Consider the following 20,134-nt stretch of genomic DNA (forward strand, 5'->3'; position numbering starts at 1 on the left):
AGCACAAGCCCCTCACCATGGAACCTGGCAGAAGGTGACAGCAGCACAGCAGCCAGCTCCTTTCACCCATCACCTTCCTCCCTGTGCTGCTGCTCTTCCATCCCCGAGCTGCAGGGCTTGTCCCTCTTAATGGGACCCCAAAGTTGTCCACAGGATCCAACCTGTGAGCAGACACTGAGGAGGTCTAGCTTAAAAATAACCCTTTAAAAAGAAAGTGTGAGGGAAGATCACTCAGGCCATTCCACACCTGGCAGAGCCATGGAGGTGGCAATGGGTGAGACTGGCATGAGGAAGTGTCTCATCCCTGGAGGAGTCAGAGCTGGGGTCCATTCCCATGACCTTCTGATGCCCTCTGTCCTGGGAAAGCTGGCATCAGTGCTTGCAAGCCTTGGATGGATTAAACCTTCCTTGGTGGGGCCAAGGTCTTTCACTAGGGGCAGGGCACTCTGTTCAGAGAAACAGTCTTCAGGAAAATAAGATTTTTTTCCCAACCATGTGCTGGCACCTCTCCACCGTGTCCCTCCCCAAAACATCACACTGTGGAACCCCCCAACGCCAGCACCCACAAGAAGCTGTGTATGGGGACATGGGGACAGCACAGGAGCAGTCTGCTGCCAAGGGAAGCAGACAAGCCCAAGCACCCAGCACCCAAGAGAGAGGGTGCTGCTGGCACCCAGCACCTCATCAGACTTTCCCAGAGAAGGAGAGGGGACATGGCAGAGCCCCTGCATCCCCCACTCTGCCCAATGCTGAGCTACCCCTGCTGTCTGTGACTTCTCCTGGGAGAGCACTCCCTTACTTACATCCATGCCACAAAGGTGACAGCTGATGTCCAAAGAAATGTCAAGAATGCATTTAAGATCTCTCATCCCCCACGCAGGATGGCTGTGCCAGTGCCACTCCTACTGCTGTAAGATGGATATGACCAAAATGGAGAGGAGATCACAGCTCCCCTTTGCCCACTGGAGAAAAACATCTCTTTTCTTCCAGACAGGAATGAACCAGTGTGGGGTAGGGCCGTCAAAAATCCCCGCATGGCTTGCAATTACCAACACAGTTGTGTTGCCTACTTCTGGAGCCAGGACTGATGTTGGGGTGTTTCCTACCTCTCAGGCCCAGACAACTAGCAGGCCCACCCACTCCCTCCTCAAGGGAGGGCTTGTTCCCTGCTGGGTGTATGAGCTGGCTCTACATGCATTTACATGTCTTCTGATAGCACCCAGAGAGTCACTCTTCCAAAATCTCTACAATGAGACACTGAGAGTCTACTGTGATGTTGTGATGATTAACACCAAACTCAGTCCCCATCATGCATCCCTGTGCCTGCCTCAGGAATCTGCACACAGCTCCAGGCTGGGCTGTGCGTGGTGATGAGCTTTCCCTTGCAGAACTAACAGGATGTTTTTTGCATTTTGGCCCTCCCCAAGCACTCGTACACACATTTCCACAGACAGCTTTGCAAGAAAGCACCTCGGGATCTGAGAGCATCCTCCTGGTGCCAGCATCTCAGGCAAGCTCCTGCATGGACACAGGAAGCACTTTGCTGCTCCTCTGAGAGTAGGAAAGGGGAAGACAAGAGAAGATTTTTAAGAATGAGTCTCTGCTTTCCTCACTGATGAAGATCTCTTGCACCACTCTCACTCCCCCTCCAAAACAAGGCTTAGCTCACCAGAAAACAAAGAAAAGCAACAAGGAAAATGTGGAAAAGCAGCATAGCAGCAGGGAGCGCCAGGGCCCAGGCCTGGCAGGGCAGAAGAGAGCAAGCTGAGCCATGCCACCAAGAGCTCCCAGGTTCCCATCACCTCCCACCCGCTTCCGTCGGAGCAGGCTCTGCCGTGGGGCCAAAGCCTGTCCCCCCACCCTGCTCCTCACCCAGCCCAGCACACAGCCTGCCAAACAGGCGCTGAGCTGCAGCCAAACACTCCTCTTTTTTTTTAGCAAATTCATCCATCTTCTGCTCAGCAGCCCAGGCTCCACTTCTGCAGTTAAATCCTCAGCCCACCCAGCACAAAGCACTGTGGAAAAGGGCACCCTACACTGATGCTCCAGGGTTGCTTTCAAGGCCATTGTGTATCATACAATCAAAATGACCAGGTATTTCCAAAGCTGTTTAGTAGGGCCTTATTTTCTGGTTAGCCTGTGTCTTGTGGAGCAAAAGCAAAAAGCCATCTTTGACACAACTGGAGAACACTGAATGTATTGTGAGACTGCTTCAGTTCCTCCCCCAAGGAAGGGGTATTGCTAAGGTGCTGTTGAGCTGTGCACCAAAAGAGGCTGATGGTATTAGAAAAAGGATACAAGGAAGGCTACAAGAGCTGCAGGGTCTCTTTACATTGCTTTTCCCCTAAGGCACCTCCACTTGGAATGAAGTTTCCAGCTGGGCTGACAGACTTGGAAGCTGAATTTCTGTTTAGCAAGAGAATAGGCCTAACACAAACTTCCCCACAGCTTTCTGATAAGGACGTGACAGTCAGGAACCACACCTAGGGAAGCTCTTCCCGGGCTTGTTGCAGTCTGCAAGGTCTCTGCCAGCCTTGGCAGAAGACGGTGTTTTTGGGCAGAGAGGGGCTGTGCCATCCACAGCAGCCCACGGGATGTCCTTGGCAAGAGCAACCTCCCATTTCCTGGGGTACCACAGGAAGAGCTGTGCACCACACTCACTCTCAGGCACCTTTCTTCACAGGGAGAGTGATTTTCACGTGGACATCTTGAGAGTCTGCCGAGATTCATTGCTGAGTCAACAACACATTGTGCAAGAGGCCCTGTGAGATGTGGCAGGAGCTGGCAGCTGCCAGGGCACCATGGCAGGGAAGTCACAAAGCTGTGTCCCCCACTCTGAGATATCACAGTGTTTCCATACCTCATGGGTTTTGAAGGGACAAGCCACCAGCATACATCCTGGTGATCCAAGATGTTATCACTTTATTGAGAGAAAGACTGAAGATAGGGAGATACGACATGCAGGGAACATCTTGCTGAAAAAAAAAAAAAAAAGAAAAAAAAAGGGAGGGGTGGGGAATAAGGTACAACTTTCTGTGGGAAACAGTCTCCCCACAGGAAGAAGTAGAGGTTTCTTTTAAGTGGGTTTAATTTTTTATTTTCAACATTACAAGAATTTTGTTTTAAAGGAATGGAGTTTCACCTGCAAAACCAGAGTTCATTTTATCTCCTCCCACTCCTCATTAATCAACCTCAAAGAACGTTTTTACAATAAAGAGATACAATATTAGTTAAACTAATGACTTACACAGACAGAATCATGCCCGCAATCTTGCCGAATGCTTGGAGCAAGCAGACGGGTCCTGAGAACTGACAGCACTGGCTGGGGGGAATGAGGAGGCTCTTGAACAAATGTTGCTTTGCAGATGGCTCCCCAGCACCAGCCAAACACCCTGGCTTCACCAGCCTCTGCCAACTGCATCAATGAGGCACATGGCCGAGGCCATGAAGACATGGCACAGTGAAGAAAACACTTCTGGGTTAACACAGACAGCAGCTGGAAGCCTTTGTGCTCCAGTTTTGGGATGGAAGTTGCTGGCCCCTGTGCTGAGAGGCAGGTTATGGCTGTTCTAGACAAAGCCCCACGTGTAGGGTGGGCAGGAGGGTGAGCTGCAGGCTGTGCCAGCTTTCAGGGTGGGTGAACAGAGAGGGACAGGAGCTGAAGGGTTGGTGGGATGGGCACATGAGGGAGAGAAGCAGGCACTCAACATTTCAGCTATGGGTTATGAGCAGAGGAATTTGAAAAAAGAGACTAAGGTGGGAGAATAGATTAATTCCAGGCTCATCAACAAGGTTTATCTGTTTCTAGGTTTGAACATCTTTCCTTCCTCTTGGAGTCTCCTAAGTTTCAACCTGCCTTTTCCACAGGCAACACAGAAGGAAATGTGCTGGTGGTGCTAGAAAAATAAGCTGGTAGGATTTGCAAAAGTAAGAAAATGCTCAGGAGAGAAGACAGATACAGTGGCAAGGCTGGAAATGGATTCAGTTCTGGGAACAGCAACACAGAGCACAATGCAGAGTGGTGATGGACGCTGAATGCTGTACCAAATTGGTACACCTAAGCTCCATAGAGGTGGAACACGCAAAGGCAGCAGGAGAGGCAGGATGTGACTGCCCAAGCACAGAAACAGCACTCCAAGTAGGAGCCTGAGCAGAAAAGGGGGATAAGGCCAGGTTGGATGGACTTTGAGCAGCTTGGTCTAGAGGAAGTTCTTCTTGCCTATGGCACAGGGGCTGGAACGAGATGATCTTTAAAGTCCCTTCCAACCCAAAGCATTCCATAATTCTATAGCAAACGAGTACCAGAGCTAGATGTGGCAAACTGAATACAGTAAGAGAGAGGCTTTCAGGAGCTGCTCAAAAAACAGTCACCAAAGTGTCATCAGAACTAGTCCTGAGAAAAAAACCAGTTCTCAAAATGAAGTTTGTCAGCAAAGGGGAAGAGAAAGTTGCAAAGTGTATCACACCAAAGGAATCAGGTCACCAGCAAAGAAAAGAAACCAAAACCACTCTAACAGCAAGAAATAAGAGGGATGGGGGAAACTGGACAGACAGAGGACATCAAAGAATGCATAAAAGCAAACAGAAAAGAGAAAGAAAAAAAATAAAATAAATTGACCAACACTCTCCAGTATCCAAAAAAGGCAGGTATGATGCAGGCTGTGAAAGAACAAGGAAAGGAGGACCTGGTGGCAGGGTACAAGGCCAGAGGGTTGGAAGAGGACCATAGAGGCTAAAAGGAAAGGACAGGAAGGATGATCCATAGTATCAGTGCAAGATACGAGTGGAAGCAGGAGTAGGAAAAGATGAGAGAATGGCCAAGACAAGCCAGAAGCAAAGTGAATAGATTTAACAAAGGCACAGAAGAGTCTCTACAAGTATGGCAACATTAATTAAGAGGATGTGGCACCTAGATTTGATGGCAGCAAATAATTAAAGGTTGTTAAGAGGAAGTAATTTAAGGCTAATAAGAACAGTAATTTATCAGGAGCCAACACGAATAAAGAGTTCAGGAGCAGTAAATTCAACAATGGACTAAAAATAAACAGGCAGAGCAAGAACCAGAGCCACCAGCATGATAACAAGGACAACGCCACACCAGCACATAAAGTCTGTGGTGACTGATGGAGTCCCAGATGGAGCTGTCAGGCCTCCTCCCTCTCCTTATTCAAATCTTCCCTGAGCACCCATCTGCAGGAGGCCTTTGAGAAGATATCAAGCCACTGATCAGGGAAGACGCATCTTTTTGAAGTAGGGCCCCTATTGCACTTGTCCCTGCACCCAGCACCTCAAACAAGAGCTCTTGGGCCAGAGGTTGTCACAAGATCCACACCACATATGGTGGACAGGGTGGGAATGGACACAAGGTTGGGGGAAGGTGGCAGCCACCAGTAGATCCATGAAGGAAAGTGCCATTGCAGAGCACAGGCAGCAGGAGGGAGGGGAAAGAGGTCTTCATAGCTGCAGCCCCAGCTATGGAGTGACAACCAAGCTCTTGCCTGGGGAGCAAAGGACCATCCTGCCGGGGGAGCAGGGAAACAGGAGTCCAGGCACCAGCCTGGGAGCAGGAAGGCAGGAGGAGCAGGCTGCCTTCCTCACAGCTGTTGCTGCACCTTTACAGCACCTTCCTAGAAAGCACATGAAGCTTATTAGCTTATTAGCTCCTACTCTGTCCAGCTCAAAGAGGAGATGACTGCTATTGGCCTTGCAGCAAGAATACCTCTCACTCACTCATGCCCCGTGTCCAAAGCCAGCCAGCCAGAAGTGCACACCCACCCCATTGCTCTCCACATCCAAGCTTGAAAATCTCAAAGGTGAGCCCAGACTGCTCCAAAGGGAGTGAGTGGCCAGCAACCAAAGCCAGCAGTGAGGTTTGCTCCAGCACTCCCTGCCACCAGCTGTCCCCAGGCTCAGCCTCCACAGCCCAGCCTGCTCTCCCAGCTGGGGATGGAAAGGCATGGAGAGGAAGGGCTGCCACAGAGTCAAGAGACACACCTTGAGACATGGATGCAGAGAGCGTGGGAAAGAGGCTAACGACATTCATGTTCATCAGAAGGCAGTTAAAACCACTACAATAATAAAATTTCATTATGACAGCTGAGGAAGAAGAAACAAAAATTCTTTGTTTACTGTGTCTGTAATAAAGTACAAAGGTACCTGCCTTTGCACTGCTGGTTGCACAGACAGGTTTCAGCACTGGGTGAGGACTAGAACTCGCTGGTGCATTGTATATTGGTTTCCAAGTGGCAGATCGAGCCTTTGCAGTGCTAACTCAACACTCTGTGCCACAAGGTACATGCAAAACATCTTTCCTGGGGTCCTCCTTATGGAAACAGAGAGCAGAGATGGCAAGACTTACTAGTTTCCCACAGATGTCTATATTTATGTATTTATCAGGAAAGGGGCAGGACATTAGGGTACTCACCAAAAGGTGAGGAATGTGCTTAATCCTCATTAGTCATGGGAGAGTCTACACTGGCAGCCATTCTCAGCACAAAAAACCATTAGAAACCAAACTTTTATCCTTCACAGCACTTTGGTTTTCACTAGGGCATTCAATTTGCCAATTCAAAAGAATAGCATGGGAAAAGTTTCTATTTTTAACAAAAGAAGTTAAAAACTTCTAAAGTAATGAATTACTCTTGGATAAAAAGATTCATCTTCTTGAAAGAGTTTTGCTGCTTTATGTACTCCCACACAATACATTTTACATACTTACATTTTGCATGCATATATATACATACAATTCTCCTACAGAATACAAAAATAAATTGATCCATATTATAAACTTACTCTACATATGCATGGTTTTTATTCACAGACATGTGTGAGAAAGTTTGAGAAAATGAATAACCATACCAGCCTGAGACTAAAGCCAGGGGCTAGAACACAAGCAGATAAAAGCTGTGTAAAAATAAAATTTAAGAAAACATAAAGCAATAAAATATCCTGTCCTATCTGCTAATTTTTAAACCTGTTTCCCTCCCATGTTTATGTTTAAGAGAGGTCCATCCATCCCAAGTACCAGAGCAGCTGACCCAGTGGCACAGTTACTTCCTCATGAGTCATCCATGTCCTGAGCTCAATCTCCACACCTCCATCCCAGTAGGAAGAGTTATTTCATACAGCTCTATAGCTCTTCATATATTTCTTAAGCACCATTAAAAGCTCAACCACTAAGACAAATGTTCATTCTTCAATTTGACTCATCTCCCCTTTTTATTTTTTTTTAAGAAATCCATTAATGGCCAACCATGTTTCATGACCAGCTTTCTAAAATGTCTTTGTATGATTTTGCCTCACTTAAAAAAAGGTTTCACTAGTTTTGCCTCAAGTGTTCACAAAATGCAGAGAGTCTAGAGTCATGGGGCTAGCTCAGAGCTCCCTTCTATTGTAGCATACTCAGTTTGCTCTGGTGTATTCTTTGCTAGTCTGGATCTGCTGTTCCAGCAATCAGGGCTTAGAAAGATTAAAATTTTCAGGTGAAACAGCTCATTTTTGAGGCATTGTCCAATGGCTGCTCCAAAGAGCCTGGTGGTAATCCTAGCAGTAAACAAAAGTAATATCACCGGCAGAGTCTCCAAACTGAGCATGCAAAACACATGAACTCAACATGAACAACCTACAGAAGGATCATGAATGGCCAATAGATCCGTTCTTACTCATTGTGTTATTTGGTAAATTTGGAAAGAGCAGGCATCTAGAAGGATAATTGCAAGCCTGCACAGCCTTTGGATGAGCTCCTGTGGTTCTTTGAGTCTCTTCAGATGAGCTTCCTTCCTTCTCCCTGCTTTGGGTTTCTTATCTGGCCGATGGGACTCGTGATTACTACTGGCTTTTGAAGCCACCTGGAAATCTACTGATGAATAATGATAATAGCATGCTACTAGCTTGATGGTTTTTCTCAAACTGCTCCTAAAGCACTTCCCTTCAAAATGAATGTGGGCTGTCACTGGTGACCCAGTTATTATTCCTACACAGTACAGCCAAATGCAGCACAGTGCAAAGGACATAGCACCTGTAAGCACTTCTCAGGATTTTTCATCACTGTGATCTCAAACTTCCAATTCTTCTTACAGAAATGCTAAATTTATTGGCATTACTTAACAAGATGTTTTTAGTGGAGTGAAAGTCCTTGGGCAAGAACCTGTGTTCTGCCTGTGGATAAACAACAAGATGTACGTGCTCAGCTTTTTAGGGTTTATTGGCTTTATAGGTGTGAATAGCAGTGTTTAGACTCCCTGTCCTTTTGTTTATGGCAAGCCTGGCTCTGAAGATAACAGGGCAGCTCTGGGCATTTCCACAAAAGCCTCAAGATAGATTGTCCTAAAGAGTCATGGACTAAAATGACCCAAATTCTACCTCTCTTCCCAGGTTGAGTCAATGGAAAGAACTCAGCACTGGTGAAGAAATCTTTTATTTGGGACCAACACACAGCATTTCATACTATTACCTACCTTAGAAAAAGATGGTACCCACTGTGGTACCAAAACATCACTTATGTTGCCCAGACGATCTGAACAGAACTACAAGCTTTCATTAAGCACATGCAAACACATCTCTGCACTGCATCCAAAGAGAGTTCACTGGGGCTCTTCAGTCTGCCTTGCAGCCCAGACACGTCTACAGAAGCAGTGTGCGACTTCTTTCAATTGTCTTCTCCCCCTTCTAAATCTAAAGCAGCACCTTAGTCATCTTTTCCTCAGGCCTTCTGACTAGCAAAGAGGAAGGGAAAATTTTCACCAGGAACTAAGGGGGAAGAGTGTAAGTTGCTTAGTACAGCAATCACTTTCTCAGAACAGCCTAGATCACATTTTCAGAGCTAAGAGTAGTCCTTACCAGGTCAAACAAAGATTTATTGAGACAGCCTCAATCACAAAAGCTGAAAACAGACACTAAGAAAACACAGCCCAAGATATTTTACTCTTCTCCAGCAAGAGCGAGATTGGTACCTGAAGAAGAAACCAGCATCTAAATTCCACTATTACAAGAGAGAGAACCTCAGGTGTAGGACTTCTGCACCAATGTGGTTCCCAATTTCATTAGTGCTGCCTTGAGATTTTTTGCTATGAGGAAGCAGATCTAAAGAAATACTGCCAAGAACAGTCACAAAATTTTGCCAGGAAAAGAGCTAACCACATAAGCTCTATGTACAGATGAGCATTCCTTCCCAAGCCATCAGGATCTCAGGCCAAGAATATCACCAAACACTCAAAAAAAAGTAATAGATAACAACAGAAGGATTTGAATGCCCTGAAATACCAGGTCCAATTTTGGCAGATACTTAATTGCAGGAACCTGTTCTTTATCTTTACATGTTCACTGCACTTTAATCATCCTCAGCTCTTCCCTTACACAGAAGAGCACATGTATTTTTAAAGGAAAGGCAACCAGACAAGCAAACTGTCATGTAAGAAGAACAAGCAGTTCATGCTGTATCCTCACAGCCAGTTCTACCACACCCAACCTCTCTAAGAACATACTTCCTGGCTATGTTTTTTGTTTTCTGATAAAAATATTAAATGAGCAATAAATGCGGGAAATGCACATTTTCCATCTCCAGAAGAAGAACATATTTCTTGTAAATCATGGATTGCCACCTTCCACAACTCCAGCCAGATAAGTAGCCCACAAAAATCAAAAAGCAACCCTTTACTGAGGTTTGGCTTACTTAGACAAACAAATCAGACACATCCTGGGAACAAAGCACCATGTCTTAATATTCCTACTTGGACCCAAGCCAGAGTCTCTTCTGTCTCTACTGCAACCAGTGAAACAAATGATGAGCTTACATCCACATCAATAAAATCTATTCAGCACTTCCCGAGAACCATAAGTAATCAGAGAAACACTATTAGCCTGCTAAATATTTAGTGTCACTTGGCTTTCAGTAAAAAGGAATTGTTTCTAATAGCTAGTTAAATTGGGTCAGATATGCCAGACCTTCCCGAGATCATAGGAGAGAAAAATGAGACAATTAGAGCAGGGATGCTTTCTTGTGATATTACCTACTGAATCTTCAGACAATGAAATTACACTCCAGGCAAATGAAATTAGCTCCAAACACTAGAGCCTCCCCATAGGAATTTTCTAACTTGGAGTGCCAGGAGTGCCCTGTCCAGAAGGGCACAAGAGCCACAGAAAGCACCACACTGCTTGCTAAATGCTTCTCACCTACTTCATGTCCAAGCACTGGCTGAATATGTGCCTGTGCTCTGCCAACCTTACAAGGCCAGGGTATTTAATCCCTGCATGAGATGACTCAGTCAATGCCACCCAGAAAGGTCTGCCAGGCAGTCAGATCAGGCTGATCTGAAGGGCCAGAATATCTCATCAGCAACTCTTTTTTCTTGTGTAATCATCTCTTACAGAGAAAACGAAAATTACCTGGAATCAGTGCTATCAGGCCCCTTGCACTAAGGATATGAAAAACATATACCCAAGGCTGGGTCACTTGCAGTGAGAGGTGCAGATGACAGTATCTTCAGCACAAATCTAGCCACAATTAGCTGTTCACATAAAGAGGTGCCATTTCATCTTTGCATATCCTAATAATAAATTCAATTCTGTTTTCTGTTGCCTGCTGTGTGCATGGTATCTTCATCCATAGCTTCCAGCTCTCGTGCTGGAAGGGAGAGGGAGCTCATTCCCACTCAGGTTCTCTGGCAGGACTGTCCTCACTTACTTTGCTGCTCCCTCCAAGGAAACTCCTCCACACCTCTGGGCCTCTTCCAATTCCCACACTTTCACCCTCACCACAAGCAGCAGTAAGGCAGGGTGGGCAGCAGGTTCATACAGTAACACAGAAGCCCCATTGGTTTTCTTCCTTTCCTTTCCAACAGACCCTAATGCTGCATCCACTTTTATCTCAACTAGTGCCATCTCTCCAGCTCCATGCTCAGCTGATACAGGCTGTGATGACAACTCTTCCCCGTGAAGGGTCACTGCCAGCTCAGAACCATCTCATCCCCATGTGTCTGGCCCTACTTCCCAACACAGACTGCCACCTGTGCCAGAGTGACACTTGTGCCTGAGCTGCCAGAACTGAGGCAGGAAAGTCATGGGGAGAACACAGCATTGTCAGAACTGTTATCATTCTTTTCAATATGCAGGGACAAGTGCTCAGTTGGTGACTACCAACTCAATTTGGGGCACACCTAGTGAATTCACAGACAACACAACTGCACAGTGCATGACCCAGAACACCAAGCATCAAACAAGAGAAAGCATAAACAACAAGATGCCAAGACTTCATTTCATCTTAACAAATGGCTTTTCAGCCTCACACTATTACCATACTAAATCAGTTTTACCTCAAGCTTGACTTCTTTGTCATTATCTGTATCACACACAGTAACCACCAAAACTGAATCAGCATGTTTATTCAAACACAAGTTACATAGAACCCTTCAAGAAATACATTGCAACAAAGCCTTCCATTTAGCCAAAATATCAGATTTTTTCATTGAGCTTGTCTACAAGACATACTTTGCCAAAACAGCATAATCAGACTAATTAAATGATTACAACAGAACTGCATGTGATGAAAAAACAGTTTAAGAGCAAAGACCATACAGAGAACATATTACTGGATTACAGTCCAGCATGGATCATTCAGAAAGTGATAAGAGGAATTTTTATCCAACAGAACACGAGTATACAGCATCATTAGTATACATTTTCCATTAATAATTATTAAAAAATAGAAAAACTGTTAACTTCAAATATTACTTTGCTAGCCACTATACCTATAAGGTAAAACCATAAATGGACTAACTCTGCTTAGGAGGTGGAAAACATTAAGTCTCTAGAATTAACTAGAGCCCAATTCAGCATGTTACTTATGCATGTGCTTAAGCCCCACCAACACTAGTAAGGCTTACACATGTTGAAGTATTATAATGAACATTGAGAGATTTCAGCATGCATCGACAATGAAGTGCATGCCAAACTTGCACTGAATCTGGATCATATCCTTTGAAGTACAAGTTACATACATACTAAAAAAATCATGATCCTCCTCTCTCATCTATTGTTCTATCGCTAGAAAAACCCCTACTGGGTATGAGAAAAACTGACACAGTTCCCTGAAGAAGCACAACTTGTCATGTTTTATTAACAACTCCAAAAGTATGCACAAATAAGTGCCCAAGGACAATCTATCCTAACCCTTCTTTCCATCCTCAGCCTTTCAGAACAACAGAATGTACCCGATTTGCACCAGTATAGTATTAAAACTCTGCATGCAATTTGCAAGTTCAAGTTCAGGGAACTCGTTTCTTCAGATCCTTCCCCAAGTGATCAATAGATTCTTAGAACTATACAGCTGTACAATAAAGTCAGTGACTATATACAATCCTGCACAAGATACTGGAACAAAGCCACAAAGTTACATAAATAAATGTTCAACTTCAAAAATATTTAACTTCTCTTGCATTTAAGTGTTACTAAAAACACAGCAACAACCTTTGCAATTTTGACCTGTATCAGCCCTTTCTAAAATTAAAAAAAAAAAAAATCCCAAAGAATTGCCCTTGTCTAGAAGTTATCTCTATGGCTGTTTAAATAAAATCAGTCTCACCATAACTATGAAATACAGGAAATACAGGTAGCCAGGAAAACGTTCCACATACTTGGGAATGAAGCATTCCCTTTTGGTTGGAGGAATTTGATTGTTTGGTTTGGGGTTTTTTTTTCCACTTTTACATAACCCACTATATAATAGTGAACAAAATACTTTTGTTTCATAGAAACAACTAACATTTGCCCACACCAGGCAAATGGTCTATTTACAGATTCATTAGGACTGCCTGACTGACAGTGAGTGTAAGTTGCTGAACTCCAAGAAACATGGAGCCTAAAACGGCGACACTCTCTGCTGAATCGCCTTCCCTTTGAGGATACGTCTGATCTGGAGAAGAAAGACAGACAAAAACATCAGTATTCTTAGACCTGAAGCGAGTCACAGTCTGAAGAACCCCCACCCTAGATTCAGGTTTGCATTCATTTATCCCACTCTACGTCCCGAGTTAGTTACACCAGAAATGATCCCACTTTACAGCATTTGAAACAACAAAAGGCAACAGCAAGCAACTCAGCTGTGCTTAAGTTACTAGTCTTAGGTCAAGAGTCCATTTTTTCATCAAGTAGGAAAAAGGGATTTTTTCATCTGTTACTAAGACCTAAGAACTGTCACTTCTAATTCTGACAAGAACAATAAAGGCATGAATTCAGGCCATACTGAGACGAGCAAGAGGAGGAGTATTGCCTCCAGTATGTTGCAGGGTTACAGAGACAAAGCCTATCTTGACAGGTAAAAGGTTTAGAGACGGAAAAAAAATAAAAGCTGCACGTGAAACCTAAAATTTCAAGTCTGTACGTTCTGCCTGATCTTGACACTGAAGCTAAAGATCTAAAGAATAAAATGCTACTTGCTAAATCTTTGCCTTGAAAAATCGCAACCCCAAAGAGACTTCTGGCGTGGAGTACAGCTTTTGTGCGGACAGGGACAGACGGGAGCAGAGGGATTCTGTCAGGGGATTCTTTACCTGTTCCCCCACAGGGCCATCAGGAACCAGGTGAACAGGCTGCTCGTTCTCCAGGTTCCTGGCGCTGGGATCGGCGCCCTTGCGCATGAGCAGGCGCACGGCGTCCAGCTGGCTCACGCGGTACTGCAGGCTGGCGGCCACGTGCAGCGCCGTGTTGCCGTTGTAAGCCTGGGGAAGAGCACAAACACACTCCATGAAGGAAAAGTGGGGGCACAAGCCTCTCTTTTCTCTAGCTGCACCATGAAAGATATCACCGTACCTTGGCATTAACAAAAGAGAGGCAGTTGGGCAGCTCCAAAAAGAGACGAATGAGCTCCAGGTTCGCCTCTTCTGCTGCCAAGTGTAGAGCGGAGCGACCACTCTTGCGATCCTATCAAAAAAAGAAACTGTTTAGTCTTCCCTGCAGGTGCTTCACCTACCCAGGGGGAGCATGCAGACAAATGAAAATAGAAAGCAAAGTAACTGCACGTGCTGAGCAAACATACTTGCACTACAATTCATCAAAAGTGAATCTGAATAAAAATATTTTAGTATCAACATCTAATGAACAATGGAACCTGATCTCATCTGCAGGTAAGCTTACATAATGTAATATTTGATATTTTGGTTAAGTAATGGTCTGGCACGGCACAGATAAGCAGTTTTTAATTAAAATTGCAGCTCAAGAGCAAGGTGTCATCAGCACCCTACTACTGTGGGTACCTCAGAGTGCTCCAAACATATTCTTACTTTTACAGCACCACTCACTGCAGCCAGCGTAGCATCATTCTTAGTCTAGAGATTAGACTGCCACCTCCCTCTTTCCACAGGGTTCGTTTGCATTGATAATACCTTGCTCTGAATAAATGCAAGGTAATTTACCCATCTGGGTAAATTAAGCTTTCAAATTAGTCTACTTCCTTTGTAATAAATGTAGCATGGGAAAAAGGGACATATCCTGTTTCCACATTCTCTCTGCATCTGGCGCTTCAGACTAAGGCATTTTACTTACTTTCGCTTCCACAGAGGCTCCCATTTGTATTAGGATCTTGATGGTTTCTACCAGGCTCTTGTTCCTCAGCAGAAGCTCCTGGACCTCAGGGGAGTGGGGTGGCTGACAGTTCTGCAGCTCATGCAGCACAGCATTGTGGGCCAGAACTGCACAGTGCAACGCTGTCAAACCTGAACATCAAAAAATAAAAAAAAATTGACATAAATGAACAAATGCAATACAGAAGTATTGACTGGCTGCTTGTTTCAGACGTTGGATAAAGGAGCTTTTACCCCCATTAAGCCCAGGGATGGCTCCATATTTGTAGGTGACAGTGACTGGTTCCAAGCAGCTTCAGATCTGGACCACCAACGTAAGAGTGAAGTAGCACCTTACTGTGAGCTCCCAGCCAGCAGATGATAAAAGAATCAATATCTAACATATTTCTGTACAAACTGTACATTAGAAAGAGCTGTTTTATGGAAAAGGAGTCCAAATAGAACAGCTTTCTACTGCCAGATTCTGGCTTCTGTATCCACTGACACAATGCTGGCACTCCAATGTTTTAAACAATGGCAAATTATAACCTACACTCTCCATGCCAAACACAGCAGCAACATGTAAGAGGAAAGAGGTCCTGATAGACACAGACTAACCACGTTTTAATCTGACAGATATGTCAATTGTAACCTGCAAATTTCCATCTGAAAAATATTATTGTATTTTATAGCATTCCCATCAGTAGCTATAAAACTTGTATTATCCAGTAACTCTGTAAATTATAAACTCTTAACTACTCACCATCATAGTTTGTTGCCTCAAGGTCCACATACTGATTGCTTCCCATGGCTCCCTTTTGGATTGCCTGTGAAAGTGGGAACAGGTACACATTTAGGTCTTATCCAAACCGCATACTGCTTCAAATTTGTTTACTGTCTTACTGTAATAAAGTTGCAATAAATAACAGCATCCCTGCAAGTGTTCAAGGCCAGGCTGAATGGGCCTCTAAGCAACCTGGTCTACTGAAAGATGTCCCTGAGCACAGCAGAGGGGTTGGAACTAGAAAATCTTTGAAGTCCCTTCCAACCCAAAGTATTCGATGATCCTATGATTAAGAGGAGACTTACTGCTTCGGTTTGGTAAACTAGAGGATTCCCCCAAAATTACTCAAAAACGCTGATGAGAACCTTAACGAGAGATTCAGTGCCACTTTAAGCTCTATGTGTAGACAGTCTCACATGGCTACCCAGAGAGCAAGACAAAGGAAGGAGTGGTGTTTCCAGAGTTTCCCAACACAGCTAAGGCCAAGGGTAAGAGTCAAGGGCCGGGGCAGAGCTGTGCCTGCCTGCCTCTTACCTGGAGCACCTGGGCATGCCCCTTCTCAGCACAGACATGCAGCGGCGTCCTGCCCCAGCAGTCTGTGGTGTTCACTTGGGCCCCCAAGCTAACCAAGTCCTGCACAATGAGATGCTGATTGGCAGCCACAGCAACCTGGAAAGCACTCTGCAAACAGCAAGAAGAAAATTTAAGCTATTAGTCACCTGATCTCTAATAGGAAAGAGCAACTAAAACAAATAAAAACCCTAGCCACCTGGTATTATTTAAGCAGTGATTATGAATACTAGGAAGCCAGGACAAATAAAGCAGAGCACATAGTTTTACCAGCTCAAGGTGATCCCAAGAAGTATTAATAGCTCAAGGTTAATATTAGTATGCAGGCTAAATCTTGGGGTTAATATTAAATAAGCATTTCACCACATCTTTCCCAAGGTTCAGACATGCAGAAGTACTCAGGTGCACAAAGCAGGTGCAATGACTTTTTTCAGAACCTCACCTGGCCATTGTGCTCTTTAATATCCAGCATGTGCAGGGCAGCCATCTTCCTTGCAAGAACATAGGAGAGTGCTCGACGGCCCTGGGCCACAGCGATGTGGAGGAAGCTGCAGGAAAGAGGGGCAACAGAGTTACACCACCAGACATAAACCAGGGCTCAGGACAGCAGAGAACCAAAGGTATAGAAAGGGTGTTATGCTGCCAGCTTCAGACCTCCTCTGTGTAACTAAGACAGGAACATGGCTATTTTCTTACCAGGGCAAATTAAAGCACCTGAATCAGAATGTTTTCCTCCCCATTTAGCCAGGTCTAACAGTAAGCACCCGAAATTAGAAAATACGTCTGCTCAAGGGTGCTGGAGCTCTGCCTAGCAGCCATCAGCAACACCACACCTTTCACTTGATCAGCCAAACCACTGCACTTGTGACACAAACACTGCTATTGAACTGCTTTCACTATAACCCACGGTCTGCCAAAACCCAAACAGAAACATTCCCCAGCCTCCCACAGAAGAAACACCGAGATAAACGGCACTCACGTGTCTCCATCGGCATCCTTTGCAAGGAACTGGTCTTGAGAGATGTTAGCCAGCTTGTTCTCCTCCTGTTCCACCTGCCACTGAAAAAACGACTTGCCCAGCTGTGTTGTGCTTCTGGCAACGTTTTGGTCAGGCAGAGGGACATTCAGAGTGGCCAAAGAGACGCTGCGCTCCAGACTGCCACAGAGGCTGCTGAAGTTTGGGCCGTGAGGGGCAACCTCGGCCTGCTGGTGGGCACTGCTCAGCGGCTGCAGGGGACTGGACATGCTGTCTGAGCCCTCCGAGTCGTTCAAGAGGGAGGAGAAGCTCTGCGGCGGGCAGTACTGCAGCTCATGGCTCCCAAAGGTGCTCTGCTGGTAGGCAGGAGACTGCTCGCTGGCAGCAAAGGGCCTGTAGTCCAGGGAGGCATCTGAAGGGTAACTCTGTGACAGATCTTGGTTCTGGGACGCAGGGAACTGGTAATGCTGTGGTGGATCGAGCACGTGCTGGCTGATGTGGTCTTGGAATGCTTGGTACTTCTGGGATGGGGAGAAAGCCTGTGTTCCTGGGCCATCCTGGTACTGCTCAGCAGGCGAGCTGTGGCTGGAGACTGAGTGCAGCCAGCTCACCTGCACCGTGTTCAGAGAAATGGGGCTCGACTCATTCTTGATGTTGATAATGTTCTGAAGCAGATCAGAACCGCTGTCGTGCTTTGGGTCACTTTTGTGTGCCTCCTCCATGCTATCCATAGAAGTTGGTGTCTGGGGTGGTGTCTGACGGGGGGGAAAAAGAATGCAAATCAAAACAAGCCCCAGGAAATTTGAGGTGTACTTGTATCTGGTAGCTTCTGATGATACAAAGCAAACTGAAAAATAAAGGCACAGAAAAAATGACTACAAACTTACCAGGAGATGAGGGTGAACGTTTGCTTGGCGTTTGAAAGAAGGTCCATCAGAAAGGAGTTCATGAGCCTTTCTTTTGCCACTGTGGCCCAGTATGCTCTTCAGTTCTGATGAAAAGAAGAGAAATTTAGAATCCATCTGAAGTTACTCTTAAAATTTATTTTAAATGTTACTGCAGGGTATGTATTAAAAAATGGTGTACCTGTGTATGGCTCATAGTTCACCAATCCTCCTTGTGCCTGTTAAGAAAAACCCAAATTTTTCTGTTATTATAATGTTATTTCTGGGGGGAAATAAACAAAAACAAACAAATAAAGGGAAAAAAAAAACAATCCACCCCCAAAAAACCCCAAGAAAGCAGCCATGACTTCCTTCTATAAACACAGAATGTACCTTAGAATAACTCTAGTATGTGGTTGTCTAACCCTAACTTAATTGCTTTTAATTAAGGTTAGAAAATGGAAATACTTTAATGAAACTTTAATAAAACCCACTGTTTTTCTTTAGGCTTTTCAAGCCATTTGTTACATTACCACAAAACTCAAGAAAATCTAGAGAAAGACACTATGCCTTCCAGAGACTGAAGATTTGTTTGAAACACAAATAACCCAGCCAATTTTACACTCCTTAAGTGCCGTGAACTTTTCTATGCAAAAAACTTCCTCCGACCACACTTATCGAGGAAGCTTTCAAACACATGCTCAGAAAAAAGAATCTAATCAAATCAAAAATACCCCTTCATCTTCTCAGAATTTCCTGTAATTTTTGTCTTTTCAGACTGAAAGGGTCTACCTTTACACTGTGTGCTTTGCACAGAGAGGCCAGATAGCAAGACAAACAAATCTGAGAAGAATCCCTAACCATTTCAATGAATGATCTCATTCCAGTCAACACGGAATTTCTGTGGTTTCGCAACACAACTGCGTCTTTACCCACACTCCCTTTGGAAAATAAAGCTTAGTAAAAACATTTTTAAGTGCCTCCTTCTCTCATGGTGAACCTTCCTCCTGATTTCTTCCCAGCTGTATTCTTCCATTACGCGTTCAAAAACATCGATTCCATCCACGGCAGATAAAGCAGAAGCTCGTTTCTAGCGTTACCACAAAGTGCTCTCTTGCCAGCTTCAGTAACCACTAAAACCAAACCTTTTAGCGAAGAAAGCTGCCGGTTACCTTGCTCTCCTCGGCGGCAGGACCCGAGGACATCTGCTTGCTGCTCCTGAAGTGCAGCAGGAGCTCCTTCACGGAGTTCTTGACACGGACCCCCTGGAAAGGTCCTCTGTGCTGCTTTCCACCCCCCATGTGTTGTTCAACTGCGGAGACACGAGAATAAAACCCGAACTTAAGCCGCCCATCTCGTTTAACAAATAATAAATAAATGAATCAATAAAGTAGGAACTCTTGCGGAAAGGCACCTAAATCTCGGTTTAGCAGAGAGCAGCCAGGGAGCTGCCCCGCGTACCCCTTCGCCATCCCACGGGCCCCGAGGACCGCCGCACGGCCGGGAACATCCCGGCGCCGGGCGCGAAGGCGGCCGCTTGTCACCGCCTGGGCCGGCCCCGGCAGAGGGCTCAGCGGCCGGGCTCGCCGCCGAGGGGCCGGAGAGGCTCCGCGCTCCCCCCGCCACCCCCGGGGCCGGGGCCGCCGCGGGGACCCGCCGTACCTTGCAGCGCGGGGCGGGGGCCGCCCCGGGGGTCCCTCCGGCCGCCGCCGCGGCTGCTCACCGAGAGGTCCGAGTCGGATCCCGGCGAGCCCGGGGCGGAGGAGTGCGCCGGCGAGCAGCTCCCCTCGCTGGAGTGGGGCGAGGCCCCGTAGAAGTAGGCGAGGTTGATGGGGCTGCTGAGGGCGCCGCCGTCGCCGCCATCGGGCGCCGCGTCCCGGCTGCTCTCCACGATCATGGCGGCGCGGCGCGGCGGGCGGCGCGGGGCGGCGGGCGGCGGAGCGGGCGCGGGCACGGCCAGGGCTGTGCGGGCGGCGCGGCGGCTCTGGGGGCGCGGGGCCGCGGCCGCGCTTATAGCGGGTCCGCCCCCGGGCGGGGCCGCGCTTCCCGTCAGGGCGGCGGGAGGAGCCGGGCCGTGAGGGCCGGCTGTCTCCGCCCGGGGGATTCCGGCGGGGAGTCGTGCTCGCCTCGCGCCTTGTGGCCCGAGCTCGGCCCGCTGGGCTTCAGAATAACAGAATGGCCTGAATTGGAAAGGCGCCGTCAGGACCATCGAGTTCAATGGACCATCGAGTTCAACTCCTGGCCCTGCTCAGGCATCGAGCGTGAGGCCGAGAGCGTTGTCCAAATGCAGCCTTGGCAGCCCTCGCTCACGACACGTTCGGCCGCTAATCGCCACGCTCCTGTGGAGGTGCAGAGGTGGGAATGA

The 20,134-nt window shown here is 46.4% G+C and overlaps 1 protein-coding gene across 1 annotated transcript; it reads right to left on the bottom strand.

The window, feature by feature from the left end:
• Positions 1 to 11,365: 11,365 nt before the first annotated feature.
• On the bottom strand, positions 11,366 to 19,699 carry NFKBIZ (NFKB inhibitor zeta). Its single transcript, XM_066340692.1, has 12 exons — positions 19,432 to 19,699; positions 18,942 to 19,081; positions 17,972 to 18,008; positions 17,773 to 17,876; positions 16,889 to 17,640; positions 16,352 to 16,457; positions 15,874 to 16,020; positions 15,319 to 15,382; positions 14,539 to 14,708; positions 13,807 to 13,917; positions 13,548 to 13,715; positions 11,366 to 12,910 (listed from the first exon to the last, which is right to left on the bottom strand). The coding sequence occupies exons 1-12, from the start codon at positions 19,664 to 19,666 to the stop codon at positions 12,857 to 12,859; spliced, it is 2,088 nt and encodes a 695-aa protein (XP_066196789.1). The 5' UTR covers positions 19,667 to 19,699; the 3' UTR covers positions 11,366 to 12,856.
• Positions 19,700 to 20,134: the final 435 nt, after the last annotated feature.

Source organism: Sylvia atricapilla, chromosome 2 (assembly GCF_009819655.1).
Source record: "Sylvia atricapilla isolate bSylAtr1 chromosome 2, bSylAtr1.pri, whole genome shotgun sequence".
NCBI classification, from domain to species: Eukaryota; Metazoa; Chordata; class Aves; order Passeriformes; family Sylviidae; genus Sylvia; species Sylvia atricapilla.